Source organism: Coregonus clupeaformis, chromosome 20 (genome assembly GCF_020615455.1).
Source record: "Coregonus clupeaformis isolate EN_2021a chromosome 20, ASM2061545v1, whole genome shotgun sequence".
In the NCBI taxonomy this organism is placed as follows: Eukaryota; Metazoa; Chordata; class Actinopteri; order Salmoniformes; family Salmonidae; genus Coregonus; species Coregonus clupeaformis.
In genome coordinates this window covers 3054623-3078525 of record NC_059211.1, presented here as the reverse complement: position 1 = coordinate 3078525, position 23903 = coordinate 3054623, and the positions used below count along the sequence as shown (strand labels likewise).

The 23903-nt window shown below is 45.5% G+C and overlaps 1 protein-coding gene across 2 annotated transcripts; it reads left to right on the top strand.

Annotated features, from left to right (window-relative positions):
• Positions 1–628: 628 nt before the first annotated feature.
• Positions 629–19850, top strand: LOC121532559 (dual specificity mitogen-activated protein kinase kinase 7). 2 transcript variants are annotated; one of them, XM_045205247.1, is made up of 12 exons: positions 629–949; positions 2699–2746; positions 6839–6986; positions 7157–7223; positions 7431–7544; positions 9824–9943; positions 10090–10197; positions 10419–10598; positions 10835–10915; positions 11461–11603; positions 11766–11811; positions 13590–19850. In XM_045205247.1, the coding sequence occupies exons 1-12, from the start codon at positions 826–828 to the stop codon at positions 13728–13730; spliced, it is 1320 nt and encodes a 439-aa protein (XP_045061182.1). In that variant the 5' UTR covers positions 629–825; the 3' UTR covers positions 13731–19850. The 2 variants fall into 2 exon arrangements, with proteins under 2 accessions (XP_045061182.1, XP_045061183.1); XM_045205248.1 differs by lacking the exon at positions 2699–2746 and having other exon boundaries at positions 631–949.
• Positions 19851–23903: the final 4053 nt, after the last annotated feature.

Genomic DNA, 23903 nt, shown 5'->3' with positions numbered 1-23903 from the left:
TATGTTTTGAATGGGACTGTGTGAGGATCTAAGAAGTAAATTGCAGGACTATGCTAATTTGGGAAAATAGTATTAATATTTTCATGATCAATTGACATGCATACTTTAGTCCTCTGTAGCTCAACTGGTAGAGCACGGCGCTTGTAACGCCAAGGTAGTGGGTTCGATCCCCGGGACCACCCATACACAAAAAATGTATGCACGCATGACTGTAAGTCGCTTTGGATAAAAGCGTCTGCTAAATAGCATATTATTATTATTATTATATGGCCCCAAAGTTTGACAGCAAGTTTTACAACATGCTATTCCAAACATGCAAGCAAGCCAATTTCCTGTTGAAATGTATGACCTGAGAATGTTTCACGCAGGACATTGGGACATCAGCCGTCCCTGCCTGCATAGTCCACCAGAGAGGGAGTCTAGAGCTAGCTCGTTACGCTCGATGGTGCCAGAGAGGAAGAGGCGAAGCGAGATGATTTACTCCAATCTGTCCGCGTGAGATAAGCCCTTTTTTGTACGGAGGTATATGAGCGTGTCGGAAGTTGAATTACGTTATGCTTATTTGATCGAATAGAAGTTTCGTAATGTTTAGGCTATTACAAATGTATTGATATAAGTGGATACACGTTGCATTCTGGCAACTTTGAGAAAAACTACTTAGTTGTGCATGTTCACACTCGTATTTGCCCTCTCATTGGATAGAATGGTCCCACCTGATCGTTCCTGCCTTCAATCATTGAGGACATGTATTTCCATCGTTAGAGCGGTCACTCGGCTATCTTGTCAATATAATAGATAATCTTCGATAGCGCTACATTTTTCAAGATGTCGTCGCTGGAACAGAGACTCTCCCGAATCGAGGAGAAACTAAAGCAAGAAAATAAAGAAGCTCGTAGAAGAATTGACCTCAATATCGACATGAGTCCACAACGTTCACGTCCGAGGCCAAGTGAGTAGCCGTGGGGGAGTCGGTAAGGGAGAGAGGACAGGGAAAATAAGTGAAAGGAGAGGCAGAGTGAGGGCAGGAGAGAGGGGGTGTAATAGGGATATGCTGCTGCTGATAGCTAACAGGCTAAATGGATAAACAAATACCCCAACTCGGGACGTTGCCCTGCCCAGAAGTGTCATGCGTGTGCATGTATATAACATATCACATAAAGATTTTGAAACATTGTAAACCAGCATTTGATATCAGTCCAACGTTGTAACAGAAACAACTCAATTTAAAGCCACGTCCCGAACTGTGTTTTGATTCTGTCCTGGCAACTGCTGGCTAGCAGCAAGCTAGCTAAGTTAGCTCTAGCAGGCCCCATCATCCATCCGTCAGTCAATTTGTTGTTGTGTTAATTTCTCCACACGAAACAATTGGATTTCTATCAGTATTTAACATATGTATATCTGGTCTAATATGGTTTATTATGCAGATATGGCTTGTGTATATACATTTCTAGCGAAACTTCCAACATGATTTTGACCGAGTCAATGTTAGCTAGCTAAGCTAACGTTAGCTTTTCGAGCTAACGCAGTTTGCCAGCTAGTTACGTGAACAAACTTGCCAGCTAACGTTCAAGATAGCAAGTTACCCCTAAAAGTGGTTCTTGTCAAATCACAAATTGCACGAATATGGTGTTGTTAGTAACTACAACACTAAACAACAGCTGCTAGCTTTTCGGTGTTTCCATTTTCTCAACCAATTCCATATGTCTGGTAAGCCCGTGATTTGTTTTGCATTAATGCAGTTCTCATATTTTGGGCATGATGGATATTTCTTTATTTAGGATGAGGCAGTCTTGAACATCTTTGGCAGATAACGTTTTGGTCATAATGTACGAACACCTCTGGCAGAATGTGTGGACATAATATAGCTGGCTAGCTAGAGACTTTGCCAGCCAAGCCACCAAAATGCACCATGTGGAATTTATCTCAACAGACCCGATTTAGGATCAGTTACAGCCGATATGAAGGTCAAACATTTCTAACAGGCTGGGCTCCTGCCCAATGCTTATGGGTGAACTTCATCCTGCACCATTTCAATGCCAGCCACATTCAGTGTAATGTGGTGGTAGGGGTACTCAACCCTATGGTGATAGTGGTGTGATCGCCCTGAGGTCAATTCCAATACTTTTCAATCAAGGTATTTGATGCGTTTTCTTATCACTTATTTCCCCCACCAAATCTGACAGCATGAATGATCCAGTGGTGTTTGATTTACAACCAGCCTCATTGGAAAGCTAAAGGCATAGGAAAGCAAAGATGGTATAGAGGTAATGCAACCCTCTTATCTTTGACGAGCTCAGCATTTGAGGTGTTGGTGTTTTTTTTATTTTTGCACACAGCATATGTTTTGTGTTATGTTTTAGTCAAATCAGCAGACACTCTTATCCAGAGCGACTTACAGTTAGTGAGTGCATACATTTTCATACTGGTCCCCCGTGGGAATCGAACCCACAACCCTGGCGTTGCAAGCGCCATGCTCTACCAACTGAGCTACACGGGACTATCTGAGGTGCTCTGATCTATTGAACCTTCCTTCATTTTGTTCTGTGTGTGTGTTAGTATGGGGGTTGTAGTTCATTGGCGTGTGTGTATGGTAGTTTATTGGTGAGTCTCTGGGTGTTAGACAGGGTATGTGTGAGTGAGTACGTGGCAGTGAACAGTGCAGTAATGTGCACGTGTGTATTTTCTCTCCTCTGTCCAGTCATCGTGATCCAGCTCAGTCCTGCTCCAGCTCCTTCCCAGCGTGCAGGTATCATTCAATCATCGCTCTCTCTCTGCCACTGCACCCTCCATCCATCCCTCTCTTTCTCACAATCCGTTCTTTATCCCTCTCCTTTGCTCTGCTCTCTCTCCCTATCTCCATGTCACTCCTATTCAACAGTAAGGGAATATTTCACCCTCAGTAGCTCAGAACAGAACGTACAGAAGCTAGCAACTTCATACATTCTTCAGATGGTTTCGCCAAACCTGAATGACTGGCCTGAATGATACCTTACCAACACTGATAACTTCTCCTTAGATTTGAATGAAGGCCTAAATGAATTGCGGTACACAACACATAGCCTATTACACATATTTTGTGAGAGGAGAATACATTGGCTAAGGCTATTGTTGTGTAAAAGTGATAATTTCAGATATTTAGCACACAATGGTACACAACACACCAAAAATATTGTAAGACTATTCTGAAAGTGTGGAAGCCAAGAGGCATTTTTTTAGGTGGCCATTTGCACTGTATCCCCAGTTGGTCGCTACTCTCCCCTCCCCTCTAATCTCATTCTCCCTCCATCTTTCCATCCCATCCCTTCTTCTCCATGTGTGAGTGCCAGTGGCAGGGCAGTGAGTGTGTATGCCTGGGTCTGCGTGTGTGTGTGAGGATATTATTAACCCCCGTTTTGCTGGATGCAGAGACACGGTGCATGTGGCTTCCTGCACGGCACGGTTTTTATTACACAGTCTAATCCAGCTTCCCACCACCGGTTGGTCTGCAGGAGTGCTGCTGTGGCCAAACCTGACCACCTCTTCTCTTTCTCCTTTCACGTCTGAAATCTTGTCCTTCAGTCTGTCTGTCTGTCATGTCTTCCATCCAGGCTGGGCCTATGTCTGTGTCCAAGCTGGCGTTCTCTTTGCTCTGCAGTTCAGGCTGTCTGACAGGTCCATTTCTGTCTGTCCTGTTGTGCGTCTGTCCGTCTGTTTCTTCCATGCTTTCTCTCTTTCTCAGGGACAGCTAGTGTTCTTTGTGCGCTCCTGGCATCCTGGCAGTGGCATTGTGAATTGCCAGCAGTGCCTAAGTGGCTGATGTGTGTTTGTCTGGATCCAGCTGTGTGGAGGACTTTCTGGTCTTTGTCAAACCAAAAATTGCCTGAGTCTACTACTAACCCCCACTAACCGATTCTCTCCAGGGAGCAGGTCCTGGCTGCAGGTGATTGAACCAGGGATAAAAGCTACTGCCTGGCGTTGGTGCATTTTTCTCTTGAAAAGGCGTTTTATAGAACTGTTCAACACTGCCTCGTTGCTTTGAAAACCTCACACAAACCAAGGGCTCCAAATGTGCGCTTTGCAAAACATCCCCACTCACAGATGAGGAATGGGGCACTCTTCACACACAGCGTCTAAAACACACCATATGACATTTGTTGATTTTCATCTGAAGAAAATAAATTGAGAACGGTCTGAACTGATGGGGTGGGGGGATTTTGGAGTCCTCTCAATGTCCTTTTCAGGGTGGTCTCACAGAGGTCAGAGTTCACTGAGAAAGCTCCAATGTTATACAGCAGAGGGTCCACTCCGTTTGGTGCTGCTAGCTAGCTACTGACTGAGCAGCAGTCTGAACCCATGGTCTGTTTGCATGGCGGGTCAAAGCTAACACTACTCTCATAGCTGGTCTCCACTGCTCAGTGCTCACCCTGTCTATCTGCCTGTGAAGTGCCGTCTCCTTGAACAATAACACTTTTTGCCTTTGTGTCAAATGAAGTAGTAAAAATGGATTGACTAAGCAAGCCTTCAAGTTCAATTGAAGTTGTTTACCTATGCTTTGCTAATATACAGGCTACGGGTTGTCTTGCTATTGTTAATACTTGAGGAATGTCTTGTCGAAGTGTTCGTATTGTGGTCTATAGACATTCACAGCCAACCTCTGTTGGAGACTGAACTGAAATCGTTCTACTTACACTGGCCTGCTCTCTGTCCGTCAAGGTCAAATTGAGCATGGACTGCTTTCATTCACTCCTTTCGAAGTCTGAATAGAAACATGGGGGAGTCTCAAATGGTACCCTTTTCTCCCCTTATAGTGCACTGCTTTTGACCAGGGCCCATAGGGGATGCACACAAAATGTGTACAAACTGAGAGGCAATCGGTGAGACCATGAAGTAGAATGTCACCGAATGTTATAAGCCAACATATACAGTGCATTCGGAAAGTATTCAGACCCCTTCACTTTTTCCACATTTTGTTACGTCACAGCCTTATTCTAAAATGTATAATAGTTTTTTTTCTTCATCAATCTACACACAGTACCCCATAATGACAAAGCAAAAACAGGTTTTTAGAAATATTTATAAATAATAATAAAAACATAAGTATTCAGACAATTTACTCAGTACTTTGTTGAAGCACCTTTGGCAGCGATTACAGCCTTGAGTCTTCTTGGGTATGACACGACAAGCTTGGCACACCTGTATTTGGGGAGTTTCTCCCATTCTTCTCTGCAGATCCTTTCAAGCTCTGTTAGGTTGGATGGGGAGCGTCACTGCAAAGCTATTTTCAGGTCTCTCCAGAGATGTTAGATCGGGTTCAAGTCCGGGCTCTGGCTGGGCCACTGGGTTGTTGTCCCGTTGGAAGGTGAACCTCCCCAGTCTGAGGTCCTGAGAGCTCTGGAGCAGGTTTTCATCAAGGATCTCTCTGTACTTTGCTCCGTTCATCTTTCCCTCAATCCTGACTAGTGTCCCTGCCGCTGAAAAACATCCACACAGCATGATGCTGCCACCACCATGCTTCACCGTTGGGATGGTGCTAGGTTTCCTCCAGACATGACGCTTGGCATTCAGGCCAAAGAGTTCAATCTTGGTTTCATCAGACCAGAGAATCTTGTTTCTCATGGTCTGAGAGTCCTTTAGGTGCCTTTTGGTAAACTCCAAGTGTGCTGTCATGTGCCTTTTACTGAGGAGTGGCTTCAGTCTGGCCACTCTACAATAAAGTCCTGATTGGTGGAGTGCTGCAGAGATGGTTGTCCTTCTGGAAGGTTCTCCCATCTCCACAGAGGAACTCTGTCAGAGTGACCATCGGGTTCTTGGTCACCTCCCTGACCAGGGCCCTTCTCCACTGATTGCTCAGTTTGGCCAGGCGGCCAGCTCTAGGAAGAGTCTTGGTGGTTCCAAACTTCTTCCATTTAAGAATGATGGAGGCCACTGTGTTCTTGGGGACCTTCAATGCTGCAGAAATTTTTTGGTACCCTTCCCCAAATCTGTGCCTCGACACAATCCTGTCTCGGAGCTCTGCGGACAATTCCTTCGACCTCATTACTTGGTTTTTGCTCTGACATGCACTGTCAACTGTGGGACCTTTTATATAGACAGGTGTGGGCCTTTCCAAATCATTTCCAATCAATTGATTTATCACAGGTGGACTCCAATCAAGTTGTAGAAACATCTCAAGGATGATCAATGGAAACAGGATGCACCTGAGCTCAATTTCGAGTCTCATAGCAAAGGGTCTGAATACTTAGGTAAATAAGGTATTTCTGTTTTTAATTTTTTATACATTTCTAAACATTTCTAAAAACCTGTTTTCACTTTGTCATTATGGGGTATTGTGTGTAGATTTATGAAGGAAAAATAATAATTTAATCAATTTTAGAATAAGGCTGTAACAAAATGTAGAAAAAGTCAAGGGGGCTGAACACTTTCCGAATGCACTGTAGACCTGTAACTGTCAGTGTGTTTTGAATAGCCCTTCAGTGACAGGGAGTTAATATAATCCCAGTACTCCAATGCTATTTGGCTTCCTTTCCTTAGGTCTTTCTCTGTGTCACTGTCGGGTCAAAGAGCTAGATAGATTTCCACTACAGCACTACCCTCTATTCAATGCTGTAAGATCAATGATCATCAAGAAGAGCGATGAGGAAAGAAGAGTATAAGTGATTATAGTAACACTAGCCTGTCTGTTTCTGACAACGACAAGTTTCCTAAAGCAGAAACCAGACTAGCACAGACTAAAGCAGAAACCAGACTAGCACTAGCACAGACTAAAGCTAAAACAGACTAGCATCCAGGCTAATAAAGGACAGCCACAGTCTTCTTCTTTTACCGTCCCTTCTTTATAATCCTCTCCTCCTCCCCCCAGCTCTTCAGCTGCCCCTGGCTAACGACGGAGGGGGGAGTCGCTCCTCGTCCTCTGAGAGCTCGCCCCAGCACCACTCTTACCCCAGCCGCCCGCGACACATGCTCAACCTGCCCCCGCCGCAGTATGGCCTGGTGAAGAGCCTGGAGAAGTACGACAAACACGCATACACGGAGCATACGCGCACACAAATGTATACACATGCACACAGAGCATTCATGTTCTGGAAAGGCATACAGAAAGTCTCAAACGCTTTCATTCTCACACACGTGTCAAATGACACACCTAACCTTATTGTGTGTCTGTGCCGTGTCCCCTTAGTGCAGAGATAGACCAGAAGCTGCAGGAGATCATGAAACAGACAGGCTACCTGAAGATCGACGGCCAGGTAAGAGACAATATCATTGCCTAAAGTGATTTCTTTTTGTAATTCTCTACTCATTGAAATAATGTGCTGTATTGACAAGGAGACGGGACACTATTATAACCGGATATCATACACAGAGCATTATGGGTACTGTAGTACATCATGCTACATGTGCCCCGTTTGTTTGTAATTGACATGTTGTGACTCGTCACCTGTTCCCCTCCTCAGCGGTACCCAGCCGAGGTCAGTGACCTGATCAGCGAGGGGGAGATCGGCAGCGGCACGTGCGGTCAGGTGTTCAAAGTGCGCTTCAAGAAGACGGGCCACGTCATCGCCGTCAAAGTAAGCCTCGTCCACCTCCAACCACAGCTTGTTGGCATTAAGTCAACGGTAATAGTAATGTATTGCATTTAAACAGGCAGTCTGGAAGCGCTTTATGTTGTATGGAAGGGGGCCACTTCACATTTACTACTAGCACCTCATCTCTTGAGGATGAAAAGTCTGTCCCTCCTGCCTCCGCTCTGATTCTGTTGTCCAGGATGCATTGTCTTGTTGCAGTTTGACACTTACAATACAATATACTTTATTGTCGGTTTACATGGAAATTCATTTTGTGATGTCCGCATACAAACACAACACAATATATTACATGCAGTACAGAAAAATGGAAAGGTATTACACAAGTATCCATTTACATTTTCACATATTCAAAGTCTCTGCGGCCTGCTGTCCGACCGTGTATTGGGTCTGCATCTGTCCTATGTCCCACTGTTCAACACCCTGATGGAATAAATCTTGCCATGCTCCTATTCTTGCTGAACAGTGGGACCCTTAATCCCCTTCCAGAGGGCAGCAGCTCCAAACATTAGGCCTATTCTGTTATACAAGTGCTGTGTGGATGTTCTACTGCCGCCTATTTGGGTTAAGGCCATAGCATTGGTTTTTCCTACTGTGGCAGAACACATAATTCCATAGCAGCTGATTTGGCCAGAGGATATAACTGTTGGAGGCAGCCCTGGGCTGTTTGTCAGTTCAGTATCGCTGTTCTTTTTTCTATTGGTTTCTATCTGGGTTTTGCCTTCCATTGTTTATCCTCACACAATGATAGTAATTATAGTGTATCGTCACAGTTTAAATTAAGCACTGTTAAATGGGGGTTAACTTAACTGTTTAACTATTAGGAAGTCAGTCACTACTACTCTATGGGGGGTTGCTTATCCTTGGTATACACAGTCATGGTTACAAGCACAAACAACATGGCCTACAGGGATAATGGCAGACACTGACGCTGTAAATTATATATTATAGCTATGCAATTTAAGATGTAGAATGCTATTATGTTTATTTCGATGTTTTGTACAGCCTTAACTGGCTGGTATAAACTTTATAATCTGTGTGTTCTGTTCTTAAAATACATAGGCCTACCTCTATGGTTAAATCATATACAGTTTCTCTTCACCATCTGGTGACTAAATAGATGAGGGGGGGATAGGTTTGGATGAGGTGGGAGGGGGGATAGGTTTGGATGAGGTGGGAGGGAGGATAGGTTTGGATGAGGTGGGAGGGGGGATAGGTTTGGATGAGGTGGGAGGGGGATAGGTTTGGATGAGGTGGGAGGGGGATAGGTTTGGATGAGGTGGGAGGGGGGATAGGTTTGGATGAGGTGGGAGGGGGATAGGTTTGGATGAGGTGGGAGGGGGGATAGGTTTGGATGAGGTGGGAGGGGGATAGGTTTGGATGAGGTGGGAGGGGGATAGGTTTGGATGAGGTGGGAGGGGGGGATAGGTTTGGATGAGGTGGGAGGGGGATAGGTTTGGATGAGGTGGGAGCGAGGATAGGTTTGGATGAGGTGGGAGCGAGGATAGGTTTGGATGAGGTGGGAGGGAGGATAGGTTTGGATGAGGTGGGAGGGGGGATAGGTTTGGATGAGGTGGGAGGGGGGATAGGTTTGGATGAGGTGGGAGGGGGGAGGGGGATAGGTTTGGATGAGGTGGGAGGGGGGATAGGTTTGGATGAGGTGGGAGGGGGGTTAGGTTTGGATGAGGTGGGAGGGGGGGATAGGTTTGGATGAGGTGGGAGGGAGGATAGGTTTGGATGAGGTGGGAGGGGGGATAGGTTTGGATGAGGTGGGAGGGGGGATAGGTTTGGATGAGGTGGGAGGGGGGATAGGTTTGGATGAGGTGGGAGGGGGGATAGGTTTGGATGAGGTGGGAGAGGATAGGTTTGGATGAGGTGGGAGGGGGGATAGGTTTGTATGAGGTGGGGGAGGATAGGTTTGTATGAGGTGGGGGAGGATAGGTTTGGATGAGGTGGGAGGGGGGGTAAGTTGCTGGAAACAGCTTATACTCTGGAATGAGGTAGGTTACTATGGTTACCCAGAGACAGATTGGACTATGAAGCACTTTCAATGGATAATCTCCTTTTTAGTCTAGGATTAGTCCTAATCTGTGTCCGGGAAACCGGCGGTATGTGTTTGGCCAATGGTTAAGTGCAGACAGGTGTGTGGGGTGGGCGGAGTTGTAAATTAGTGGTGCCATCCGGTTGCTTGAAGTTCTCTTCCCTCAACTAAAATATCAACGTTGAATATTGATGACTGATTTATTGTGGGTGTGTGTCACCAGCAAATGCGCCGGACAGGAAACAAGGACGAGAACAAGAGGATTCTGATGGATCTGGATGTGGTGCTTAAGAGCCACGACTGCCCTTACATCATCCAGTGCTACGGCGCCATAGTTACCAACGTGAGTCACACGCACAGATAATTTAGTATGTCACATCATTTAAACCACATTCATTCAGATTGACAGAAATAGCTTCTTTTTTGTAGCAGTTTCACTTTTCTGTTTAAAATGCCAATGCTATGTGACTGACTGTGATTGGTCCTCAGACGGATGTGTTCATCGCCATGGAGCTGATGGGGACGTGTGCTGAGAAACTCAAGAAGAGGATCCAGGGACCCATCCCTGAACGCATCCTGGGCAAGATGACCGTGGCAGTGAGTCTCTCATCTATTATCTCTTGCTCTCTCAAACCCTCAATTCAGGCTTTGAACCGAAACTCAAATGATGAATAAAAAATTGCCCTTCATTTTCAATTAGGATTCTATTTGTTCAGTTAATCTCCTGAATTTAGTTAAAAATGGAATTGACCCCATCCCATAAAGTGTTGTTTACCTTCTCTTCAATGTAGTAGTGTGTACCCGCTGTGTGTCTACAGATCGTGTCGGCTCTGCTGTACCTGAAGGAGAAACACGGTGTGATCCACCGGGACGTGAAGCCCTCCAACATCCTGCTGGACAACAAGGGCCAGATCAAGCTGTGTGACTTTGGCATCAGCGGACGCCTCGTCGACTCCAAGGCCAAGACCCGCAGCGCCGGCTGTGCTGCCTACATGGCTGTGAGTCACCTTGGTGGACACATACACCACCATTATACCCTACCACGATTAGCCTACCGAAGTGAAGGCAGCCATTTTGATGCTAAAGCGCCACTATTTCTCCACCTGGGTTGCTCATAACTCCGTAAAAATGCTGAATGCTGCTGTTCTCTGTAAATGTTTTTAATTTCCCTGTGTATTGGTACAATAAATGCTGTTTCCCCCTAACCCAAGCCTGTTTCTCTGCGTGTCCCCAGCCTGAGAGAATAGACCCTCCAGATCCCAGCAAGCCTGACTATGACATCCGAGCAGACGTCTGGAGCCTGGGCATCTCTCTGGTAAAACACCTACACTACTACATCACACCCTATTCCCTATGAAGTGCACTTCTTTTGGTCAGTCCTGTGCCTTCGTATGTGGCCCTGGCCAAACATTGAGAGCTTTACCTACCTTCTACACTTTGACACTTCTCAATGTCCCGTCATCCATCTGAAAGGATCAAATGGGTGTAAGCAGTGTTATTAATTGCTCCATCAAGCCCTTTGGTAGTCTAGGTGGACATTCCACCATTTTGTTTACACCCATCCAGGGAGCATGAAATACTGTCTAGGTTAGGGGCTAAGGGTTGATTTCTAACCAGTGAAGAGGTTTGATAACTTTAGTCTTAGTGACCTGTCGTTGTGAGTGTAAAGGCTGGTTTACAGTCAGTCTATCGACATGTCTGTAGACAATTTTCTTTATTTTGTCGTCCAACATCAAACTTGTTGTTGTCGTTATGAAAAAGTATATACACAAAACGACATCAACAGCCCTGTGCTCCAAATAGCATACTTTCTCTATTTGAACACCGATTAACGCTGTAATGTGTCATCTCGGCCTGCAGGTGGAGCTGGCCACAGGACAGTTCCCCTATAAGAACTGCAAGACAGACTTTGAGGTCCTGACCAAAGTGCTGCAGGAAGACCCTCCCTCGCTCCCCCTCAGCATGGACTTCTCCCTTGACTTCCAGTCCTTCGTCAAAGACTGGTGAGACAAAACGCACACACATTGTGACTCATTGAGATAGTTTATAAATTTTTGAAGTCTTACTGCTCTCAAAACCAGTCTCTTGTGACAGGACAGTTGCTAAGTAATATCAAGTGCTTTGTCTATGTACATTTTTCCGTCATTGACTGCCTCTTTCCACAGCCTCACAAAGGATCACAGAAAAAGGCCAAAATACCACAAGCTGCTTGTAAGTCTCTCCTCTCCAGCTATTCACACTGATTAACCACCACCACCACTCTAAATCGTGATTTGGGATTACAAGAAAGGGACAGAAAGAGAATAATATTGTCTGAATGAAATGTTTATTAGAAAGAAAAATCTGTACATTAGAGAGAAAGGGAATGGACGCAGTGTTCTAACTCCTCTCTCCCCCCTCTACCTCACTGTTATTCCTCCCGCCTGTCTCCCCCCTCTCCCTCACTGTTATCCCTCCCACCTGTCTCCCCCCTCTCCCTCACTGTTATCCCTCCCACCTGTCTCCCCCCTCTCCCTCACTGTTATCCCTCCCATCTCCCTCACTGTTATCCCTCCCACCTGTCTCCCCCCTCTCCCTCACTGTTATCCCTCCCGCCTGTCTCCCCCTCTCCCTCACTGTTATCCCTCCCACCTGTCTCCCCCTCTCCCTCACTGTTATCCCTCCCACCTGTCTCCCCCTCTCCCTCACTGTTATCCCTCCCGCCTGTCTCCCCCTCTCCCTCACTGTTATCCCTCCCGCCTGTCTCCCCCCTCTCCCTCACTGTTATCCCTCCCGCCTGTCTCCCCCCTCTCCCTCACTGTTATCCATCCCGCCTGTCTCCCCCCTCTCCCTCACTGTTATCCCTCCCGCTTGTCTCCCCCCTCTCCCTCACTGTTATCCCTCCCTCCCACCTGTCTTCCCCCTCACTGTTATCCCTCCCGCCTGTCTCCCCCCTCTTCCTCACTGTTATCCCTCCTGCCTGTCTCCCCCCTCTCCCTCCCTGTTATCCCTCCCTCCCTCTCACTGTTATCCCTCCCGCCTGTCTCCCCCCTCTTCCTCACTGTTATCCCTCCCTCCTGTCTCCCCCCTCTCCCTCCCTGTTATCCCTCCCTCCCTCTCACTGTTATCCCTCCCGCCTGTCTCCTTCCTCTCCCTCACTGTTATCCCTCCTGCCTGTCTCCCCCCTCTCCCTCACTGTTATCCCTCCCTCCTGTCTCCCCCTCTCCCTCACTGTTATCCCTCCCTCCCTCTCACTGTTATCCCTCCCGCCTGTCTCCCTCCTCTCCCTCACTGTTATCCCTCCCGCCTGTCTCCCCCCTCTCCCTCACGGTTATCCCTCCCACCTGTCTCCCCCCTCTCCTCACTGTTATCCCTCCCACCTGTCTCCCCCCTCTCCCTCACTGTTATCCCTCCCACCTGTCTCCCCCCTCTCCCTCACTGTTATCCCTCCCGCCTGTCTCCCCCCTCTCCCTCACTGTTATCCCTCCCACCTGTCTCCCCCCTCTCTCACTGTTATCCCTCCCGCCTGTCTCCCCCTCTCCCTCACTGTTATCCCTCCCATTCTCCCTCACTGTTATCCCTCCCTCCTGTCTCCCCCTCTCCCTCACTGTTATCCCTCCCACCTGTCTTCCCTCCCTCTCACTGTTATCCCTCCCGCCTGTCTCCCTCCTCTCCCTCACTGTTATCCCTCCCGCCTGTCTCCCCCCTCTCCCTCACGGTTATCCCTCCCACCTGTCTCCCCCCTCTCCTCACTGTTATCCCTCCCACCTGTCTCCCCCCTCTCCCTCACTGTTATCCCTCCCACCTGTCTCCCCCCTCTCCCTCACTGTTATCCCTCCCGCCTGTCTCCCCCCTCCCTCTCACTGTTATCCCTCCCACCTGTCTTCCCCCTCCCTCTCACTGTTATCCCTCCCGCCTGTCTCCCCCCTCTTCCTCACTGTTATCCCTCCCGCCTGTCTCCCCCCTCCCTCTCACTGTTATCCCTCCCTCCCGTCTCCCTCCTCCCCCAGGAGCACAGTTTCATTCGGCGCTATGAGGTGCTGGAGGTGGACGTGTCGGGCTGGTTCCAGGCAGTGATGGAGCGCACTGAGTCACCGCGCAGCAGCCAATGTTACAGCCAGCACCAGCTCCACTCGCTCTTCAGCAGGTAGCCCCCAGCCACTGGCCCCGCCCCGGAGCCACTGGATCCTGCAGCCGCCCCAGCCTGCAGCCGGGAGACCCCGGAGAGGGACGTAGAGTTGGAGACACGGAGTAGGCCTATAACCCTAGACAGACAGACTGGCTCGGTGGATTGATTGATCGATTGATTCTGGATCAGGACAGACAGACACGGGGGAGCGTAGTGCTTCACACTGTAGTTAGGCGTCATAAGAAGTCATATCAGCACACGTACATTATTATCGTGAACACCTCAGCACATACTGTAGGTTAGTCTGTATCCAGAATGCATGCTCACTTGTCCATCCGTTAGATACTGACGTACAGTAGTGATACTGTAACTGCATTTACGTGGTTAAACACATACATAAATACTACTCACTAGTCATATCTCGCTCGCCTGTATAATCTTGTTCAGTTCTAGCTCAGGCCCTAGTCATAGCTATGGGGTCTGACAACAGAGTAGTCGATACACACTGGAGCAGATTCCTGCTACGTCATGTAGTGTTAAGACAATGGAAGAGTCCCTACGGCAAGCCCAGAGGCCCAGTTTCATCCACAGTGATGGCTAGGCTCAGAAGTGGAAGGTTCAGTGCAATATTCAGCCGGGTATTATGATTTCTATACTTACTCTTCAATAGGTTGTGTGTGAGTTTGAGTGTGTGTGCGAAGACACAAGTGTAGGTTGACTTTTCTGGATGGCATATAGCTGTCCCACTAGTTCTAACACACAAACTAGACCCGCTGTATTTGTAGATGAGAGAAACATTAACTTTGATTCAAATGCTTAAAAAGAATATGGACAAGTACATGTTCTAGCAGCTTTGAATTGGAAAAACCGCGAAAAATACAAAAAAAAGTAGGGTTATGCGTAGCTCTGTAGAAAAGGTGTTTTGTATTAATTCTTTGAGTTCAGGGTGGTTTTGAGTGGAACTGGATAACAGGTGGGAGAGATGGAGGGACACAAAGGAGGAGAAAAGGATGAGGGGAGAGGAGGACAAAATAGTCTGCCTTTAATCGGGCCCCACCTGCTGTGGTGAAACTGTACTGGCAGGTAGATGAGGTTCAAAGCAGTGTTGCTTATTGTTGAAGAGGAGTGTTAGAAAAGAAAACCGTTTGGAGGATAACTGAGGGGAGGCGCAAGTTATTTTTGGCAAGAGACAGGAGCTTGCCCTTTACAAAGAATACAATTAGATATTGTCTGGAGCATTTCAACCCTCCTGCTTTCTGCTCTTTCTCAATGGCACTCAGCCACTCACCCTCTCTCTTCTTTCTTTCATTCTTTCTGCTGTTCCGTCTTTTAGAGGCTCCACAGTTTTGTCAAACCAAATGTGGTAGTTGTCAGTGGAGGGTGTCACACAAGGCCCTCTCGTTGCTCCTGACTGTTGCCTCCCCTCCTGCAGGGCCAGAGCCAGGTAGAGAAGACGACCCCCTAGCCTGAGCATTAGGAGTTGGCAAGACGACACAGACAGATCTGGGAGCAGGCTAGACTTCCCCAACACACACCAAGCCAAATCACTGCTAGACACAGACGATGGGAGAGGGAGATCAACGGTATGTCAGAGAAATGGAGAGAGGGAACTGGAAACGTCGACTATGAATATGTGCAGAAGAAGAGCTAGGGAGCAGCAAGGAGAGGAAAGAGTTGGATAAAAAGTATTGGGGATGAAAGGATGAGGCAAAAAGGAGCGGAGGAAGAGAAGGATAAGAAAGTGAGACAAGGTCAAGAGAGGTAAGCGACAAAGGTAAGGGCCATCTAGAGCTAGTGAGGGAGGAGTGACAGAGCAGGGAAGTGAGTGTTTGATAACGGAGAGATGTAAGAAGGAGAGAGTTTGGAGCCCTGCATTTAGCCATAGGCAGCCAGGCTATGGATCAGATGCTGAAGCTAGCTGGACGTTGTAAAAGCTTTCAATGGTGTTGCACCAATATACCAATTATGATTTTAGGGAGTGAATTAGGATTTGTGTTTTGTTTGTTTGCTGTTCTATTCATTATTGTATCTTTCAAAAAAATATTTAATTATTTATTACATTGCTACTACTGCTGCTAAATCTTTGCTTTTGACTCTGCTGTTGATAATTTTCCCCCAAAGGACAAATATTTTCTTCTTTTTAAACCAAATAAGTGAAATAATGCAATGTCTTTACAGTTACCAAATACAGAAAAGCAAGTCTGATGATGGTGAAAGGTGTTACAACACTGACCGAGAGCTAAACCCATAGATGAGTAGCGTAGGTTAACGTCACAAAACTAATCCACACACATGATGTACACCTCACATGTATCTAACAACGTAATGGTATGTTGTAGTCACAATTATCACACTACAGCACCGCAAAGTCTAGTCGTTATTAGTGAAGGAGTGTCCGTCTGTCCGTCCTGACCTGTGAACCTTGACCTTGGGGACATTGTTGTCCAGGGTCACCCTGATTTAGAATGGTCTGTCTACCTGTCCGTCTGTCTGTCCATGGGCCTCCTGCAAGCTCGACCTTGACATTACACACCAAAGGTGTCATCAACGAAAATAAATACAAGAGTTGTTATTGTTATTGATATTCTAATTGATTACTATGACTACGATATATTCAGAGTTTCTCTGTAGCTAGTGAGGGATAGGGGGAGGGGGCGCTTTAGGGGTAACAATGCCCATGTGTATAGAATACAGGGAGAGACTTGTACTCTGACAAAGCCTGGGCACAGCAATCACACCCACTCAGCCAGACAGACCTACTTACTGTGTAAACCGGTACTGTAATAGGCCACTGCTCACCATCACCAAGTCTTGGGAGAGTTCAGGAGATTGGAAGTGTTGCAGATAGAAATGGGATGATGGAGAATAGACATGGTTCTCTTATCGTTGTGGAATAGAGAACAGTGTTGGTTCTTTGCGTTATGTTTCAGTCTGCAACATTCTGTTTGTTGTTCCCGCTCCACAAATCATCATGTACCAACTTTGAACCATGGCTTTTTGATTTTGGTTCTCCTGTTGGCAATCAGGTAGTAATGATAGACATTATTATACAATCTAGGCTGCCTGGCCCACTTGCTAAAACAAAGTACTGACTTTATATGTACTTCTATAAGTACTATCCCTTGTAATTTACACGCTCTCTAACCCTTGGGTTGTCCAAAATCACTACAAAGTGCCCCCTATTCCCTCAGTCTTGGCTGTCCAGTGCTGTGTCAGACCCAGTCTCCCACTGTCAACTGTTTCTCTTTTGTTTTGCTGATGTCCTTTTACAAACACACACACACAAGTGGTTTGTACGTGTGTTTCAGAACACCGACAGGTGACTGTGCTGCTCTTCACCTTTCTAAAAACAGCAAGAACTTTTTTGGGTCGGGTGCAAAACCGAATGACTTGGGTGTTAGTGTGTGTGTTCGTAAAATGTATAATAATAATAAAAAAAGTTTGAATACTAATCCTAACCCATTGCCAAGGACAGCGGTGGCTTGCCACACATACACACACCAAATGTAGGCTATAGACAATATGTCCACAGTGATGCTGGTTGGCTGCCGTTTAGTGGCTTTGTGTGTTTTTTAGCAGGCAGTGGCAAAGCCAGCGCTGTTAAAGATGTACTCTAGTAGGGTGCCCCCTGAAATCACACCCTATGTAGTGCACTACTTTTCACCAGGGCTCATAAGACCCTGTTCAAAAGTAGTGCACAATGTAGTGAATAGGGTGCCATTTTGGATGCATATAGTAGTGTCTGCTGCTGCGCTGTACCTTGGGGGTGCGGTGGGAGGGTGTGTCATCGCCACATATGTAAGTAAAGCCAAATATCATTTTCACTATGCAGTCATTCAAATCTGTCAGCTTGCTGTACGTTAGGAAGTCCTCCTGTATATACACATATGGCGATGAAACTGGAGTTGGTGACCATATGAGATCTTCTCCCTAGTACGGTTGAAATCATGTCTTCAGCTAGTCCAGAGGGAAAATGAGTAGAGCGAGAGACGTGTTTTTGAATGAGCTGACTATTTAAGGATTGTATTGGGGTTGGGGAGGGGCCGTCGGGTTGTAGTTTTTGGGGTGGGTTAAATGGGGTTTTGTAGTTTGGGAGTTGCTAGTCCAATGCTGTAAGTATATCAATTGCATGTTATTGTCACTGATGTAACTGCTATTGATTTTAGATTATGGTCGAGGGGGGGGCACAAAACGATCTTTATTTATAATTTTTACATAGAATATATTCTCTCTTTTTTGCGAAATGTTGAATTGTGTACTTAGGAAAAGACACACTTTTGCCTTTGTTCTCTCGACTTGTTTTGAATCTGCTATTTGCAATATACATTTTTACGTGTATCGTCACTTAGTTGGTTTCATGGCGAGAATGAGTTGTTATTTGTGTAGATCTTAACAGCAGACTAGTTTTTTAGTCTGTTTCTTTTCCTAAATGTGCCGTGTGTCTTTTTCATTCAGTTAGCTGTGTGAGTGAGGAGGGATGGAGGGCAAGGTCTGTGTCTTGGAAGTATTTTGTCTACCAAAAGTCTTTATGATTATTATTTACCTTTTATTTTCGTCCATTGTTTATTTTGTATTACTATTTTTATTATATTCAGGGAAAAGACGACACCAAATTGAATAAAGAAATTTCCGGATGATCCTAGAGAGCGGTTGAGATGGAGAGAGTGTGACAGTGTAGTTAGAGGAGGAGAAGAAGTCTTCTTTCTGTCCTTCCGGAACGCCGGGGTCAAAGGTGTCTTTTTCTCTCGAAGCGGAGCGAACACTTTCACTGCTCCGTTTAGCCTCTTCACCCTGTGTTGCTGAAAAAAACGGTCCTCCGATATCCTCTTAACTGAATTTTGCTTTATTTCTTTTCATGATCAAAATATCTTGATTAATGTTTCTCGGTTGAAATCTTTTGTGTGCCATTTTCTATTATTTTTTTGTACCCAGAAGCCCCACTTTGTTTTTGTGGTTCTCTGATGCTGTATTAAGCTGTATGGTCAAACTAATTTGACTACATCTGAAATGGCACCCTATTCCCTAAATAGTGCACCAAAAGTAGTGCACTACATCGGGAATAGGGTGCCATTTGCGACGGCGCCAATGAGAGAGCGTCTTAATGCTGAAATTGTCATGAGTGCCGTTTGCACTTGGGCGGCTTTTGAAGCGGGAGGGGAACGGGTGGGGAGGAGTCGTTTGGAGCTCTTTCGGGTTGCAGACGTCCCGTTTGACCAATCACAGACCTGCGACTGGCAGAAGAAAAAAACTGATTTCAACAATGTATGTATTTTCACTGATATTTATTTATTGGTTGGTTGTGCGTTTTATTTTTTAAAAGCCAAACAAGACACGCATGGTAAAAGGAATTGTCTGTCTGTCTGTCTGTCATTGGGTTTGCCGTTGATACAAAAGCCAAATATCAAACCACACTAACCCACAGGAAACCTATTGTAGTGGAGTGGTTTAAACTCTAGATGGTGTATGCTCTGCTAGTACTGGCTTGGCTGAGCTGTAGGATGTCTGTTTGGATACTGAAGTGTGTGCACTCATTTAATTGAAATCCTACTCAGTCAAGCCAAACAGTGGTTATGGTTTAAACCTTAACATTTACAGCATGTGTGGTATTAGAGAGAGAGTGCTAAGCTAATACCCATTTAAGTTAGCTCCTATTGTTTGAAAAATGGATTGGTTTTACACAAGTAATGAATTATCCTCCTGAAACAGACTAGCAGTCAATGTTTTATGCATACTATGACTGAAATAGTTTTCTATTCCGAAGTGGACTGATTGGCTCGTATTTAACCTGCACTCTGTAGCGAGGTGGAAACCCTGTTTTTAAAATGTTGGTAAAGAATAATTAGCTTGTTCCCTAGGGTTTCTAAATGCAGTATTGCATGACTTGCTCGATTTGAAGGGGGGACATTTTTCCATCGCCATTGCAATTCCATGGCTTCTTGTTTGTATGTATGACTCAAAGGGTTTGTTTTGACAGTTGTATCAATCTACACAGCTACTGTCTCACTCTGCTTTTTGCTGTCTTTCATTTTCCGTCTCATTTCCTCTATTTCAAACAGAATAAATGCCATTATATTGTGAATACCTCAGGATTTTTTTGGAGAAAAAATTAACAAATCAAATAAAGAGAAACTTCCAAAAAGTTGCGGAGATGTGTTACATGAGTCTTTATTGCCTGAAGCCTGCCTCTTATGACTTAATGTATTTTTTTAAAAGCATATTAGATTTTTTTGTAAAGCATGAACCATTCCTTATTATTACATGATATTCATGTAAATTGAAAACAACTAGAATGTTAGACGAATGCATTCAATTAAACCTGCCTATTACATTGTGTATAACATTTTGTGAATTTAACATTGATCATGATATCGGGCTACTGAACCATTCAATGCAACCTAGGGCCATACAACGTTGATTTACTGTTTAACGGATGCCCCTGTTGATGCTATCCCACTTTTGACACAAATGAGGTGTTGACAACAGATCCTATCCTATAAAATGTCTATGTAATTCTATAGTCTTGATGAGGTCGCTAGGTGTTGAACTAAGGTTGCTATAGTATTTTTTTTACAAAGTGGTTATCTTTTTGACTTGCTTGCTCGCCTCATAAAAAAACAAACATCTGTTAAACAGTTCGTTAATCAAGTCTGTATGGCCTAACCTCCAGATACATTTAGGCTACTCAGACCGCACAGGACATGTCGTTAGAATATTTGTATTTATTACGATCCCCATTAGCAGCTGCCAAGGCAGCAGCTACTCTTCCTGGGGTCAAACCACAATTTACATACAATAAAACACAACACAACACCTTATTACACACTACTCTACCATAACATAGCAAAATAACAATATTAAAATGTGCGTGTGTTAGCATGTGTTTGCGAATGCTGTGTGTGTGTGTCTCTTCACAGTCTGCGCTGTTCCATAAAGTGTTGTGTTTTTTCTGTTATTCTGATTTTACTGCTTGACTGAGTTACATGATGTGGAATAGAGTTCCATGTAGTCATGGCTCTATTTAGTACTGTGTGTTTCCCGTAGTCTGTTCTGGACTTGGGGACTGTAAAGAGACCTCTGGTGGCATGTCTCGTGGGGTATGCATGGGTGTCCGAGCTGTGTGCCAGCATTCCAAACAGACAGCTCAGTACATTCAGCTTGTCTACACCTCTTAAAAAAACAAGCAGTGATGAAGTCAATCTCTCTTCCACTCTAAGCCAGGAGACTAACATGCATGTCATTAATGTTAGCTCTCCGTGTACTTTTAAGGGCCAGCCGTGCTGCCCTGTTCTGAGCCAACTGCAATTTTCCCAAGTCCCTCCTTGTGGCACCTGACCACACTACTGAACAGTAGTCTAGGTGCAACAAAACTAGGGCCTGTAGGACCTGCCTTGTTGATAGTGTTAAGAAGGCAGAGCAGGGCTGAATTATGGAGATACTGCTCCCCATCTTAGCTGCTGTTGTATCAATATGCTTTGACCATGACAGTTTACAATCCAGGGTTACTGCAAGCAGTTTAGTCACCTCAACTTGCTCAATTTCCACATTATTCATTACGAGATGATAGTCTGGCTCAAAGGATGATTGGTCCCACAGTTTACTTTAATAACCATTCTGCTTGAAATATTAAGTTTAGGCAACATCATGGAATAGTCCTTCCTTGTAGTGTAGGCATCAATTTTCTCATGAGATTAGGCAGTACAATAATATTTGTCAAAATTACACTCGTCATCTGGGGGTAAAATGATGGCAATTTGCATATACTCCAGAATGTTATGAAGAGTGATCAGATGAATTGCAATTAATTGCAAAGTCCCTCTTTGCCATGAAAATGAACTTAATCCCCCAAAACAAATGTCCACTGCATTTCAGCCCTGCCACAAAAGGACCAGCTGACATCATGTCAGTGATTCTCTCATTAACACAGGTGAGAGTGTTGACGAGGACAAGGCTGGAGATCACTCTGTCATGCTGATTGAGTTAGAATAACAGACTGGAAGCTTTAAAAGGAGGGTGGTGCTTGAAATCATTGTTCTTCCTCTGTTAACCATGGTTACCTGCAAGGAAACACGTGCCGTCATGAATGCTTTGCACAAAAAGGGCTTCACAGGCAAGGATCTTGCTGCTAGTAAGATTGCACCTAAATCAACCATTTATCGGAGAGGAGAGAGGAGAGGTTCAATTGTTGTGAAGAAGGCTTCAGGGTGCCCAAGAAAGTCCAGCAAGCGCCAGGACCGTCTCCTAAAGTTGATTCAGCTGCGGGATCGGGGCACCACCAGTGCAGAGCTTGCTCAGGAATGGCAGCAGGCAGGTGTGAGTGCATCTGCATGCACAGTGAGGCAAATACTTTTAGAGGATGTCCTGGTGTCAAGAAGGGCAGCGAGGAAGCCCCTTCTCTCCAGGAAAAACATCAGGGACAGACTGATATTCTGCAAAAGGTACAGGGATTGGACTGCTGAGGTAAAGTCATTTTCTCTGATGAATCCCCTTTCCGATTGTTTGGGGCATCCGGAAAACACCTTGTCCGGAGAAGACAAGGTGAGCGCTACCATCAGTCCTGTGTCATGCCAATATATTTTTAGATGTATTGTAAAGTGGTTGTCCCACTGGCTATCATAAGGTGAATGCACCAATTTGTAAGTCGCTCTGGATAAGAGCGTCTGCTAAATGACGAAAATGTAAAATGTAAATGTAAGTGAGAATGCAAGAATGCTTCTTTTTGCGAGATTGTCCTTGAAAGAGATCATGTCTCGATTTGTTTGGGATTTTCTCAACGGCAGTATTGATCTGACCATTTTTGCACCCCCTTTCCTTGAATTTTCTTTGCATCTCAGCCATGATTCTGTCTAAATCTGTTTGTTTTCTTGCACATTCTTTTGATTCGACAGAATTGGCTGTAGGGCAAACTGTTTTTCAAGAGCAGTGTGTGACAGCTATTAGCCCTCAACAAACTGTTACGATCAGTGGGTTTCCTGTAAAGATCAGTGTATTGAACCACACCAGGGTGGGCCTTCATGCAGGATATGTTTAAGCTCCTGAGGGTCAAACAGCTGTGCACCTCAGTCTACCCAGAGATGTCGTAAACATGGGGAAAGAGCGTACTCCCCAACAACTCCAAGAGGTAGGACACTTTGTTGATCAGTACAAGGATGTATTTTTCTCTTTGCCCAGGTGATGTGCTAGAAGCTCATTGCAAAGCCATCTGCACTGAGGTCAAAAGGCTGTGGGAGTTGGACGCCATAGAGAAGTCAAAAAGTCCATTGGCCAGCCCCGTTGTCCTGGTTTTAAAGCTAGATGGTACACTGCGCTTCTGAAACTACTTCTGACAACTAAATGAGGTGTCAGAGTATGATCTCGCTACATCACCACAATAGACCTTACCAAAAGGTATTGGCACGTCCCACTGAATGCCTCTGCCTGTGAGAAAACAGACTTCTCCAAGGTTTTTCCTTTTGGCCTTCACAGGGCCCCAGACACCTTTCAACGGCTGATGGACTTTGTCCTATGGCCACATCGAGACTTTGCTGCTGCCTACCTGGACGATGTGATAATCCATTTGGAGACCTGGGAAGACCACTTGGAGATGGTAGGCCGTGTATTGGGTTCTCTCAGACAGGCAGGCCTGACAGCCAACCCAAAGAAGTGCTACATTGCACAGAGTGAGGCGCAATACCTTGGATAGATCATTGGTCGAGGACTCATCAAACCACAAGAAGGTTGAGACAATCCGGTGGTATACAAGGCCGAAAAAGACATACGTTGTTTCACAGAAACAGTTCCAAAAGACAGTCATACTCACACAGTGGCGGAGTAAATTCAACACCACACATAGGACTAACTATTAATTCAGGACCACGGACAGTTACTGCGCATCAGAGCAAAGAAAACAGGCGCACTGCCTCCGCTATTTCAGCAACACGCTGAAAGAGAGCGCCGATAGAAACAGCAGTCACACACAGCATCAAATCATCTTAAAGAAAAAGCAGCCCATTCACTCGAAAATAATACGCCAGTAGACCCCAATACAAGAACACAACTATTTAGCAATTCCAACACAAAATGAACAAGCCATCTATTACTTCCCATTGCAAAAATATTTTATCACGTTCAGCACACAAAATGACCAGTGATCAAAAGTTCAAATGCAACAATATTTTACACAAGTTATAGCAAAGAGATCAATAGCAACAGCAAGCAA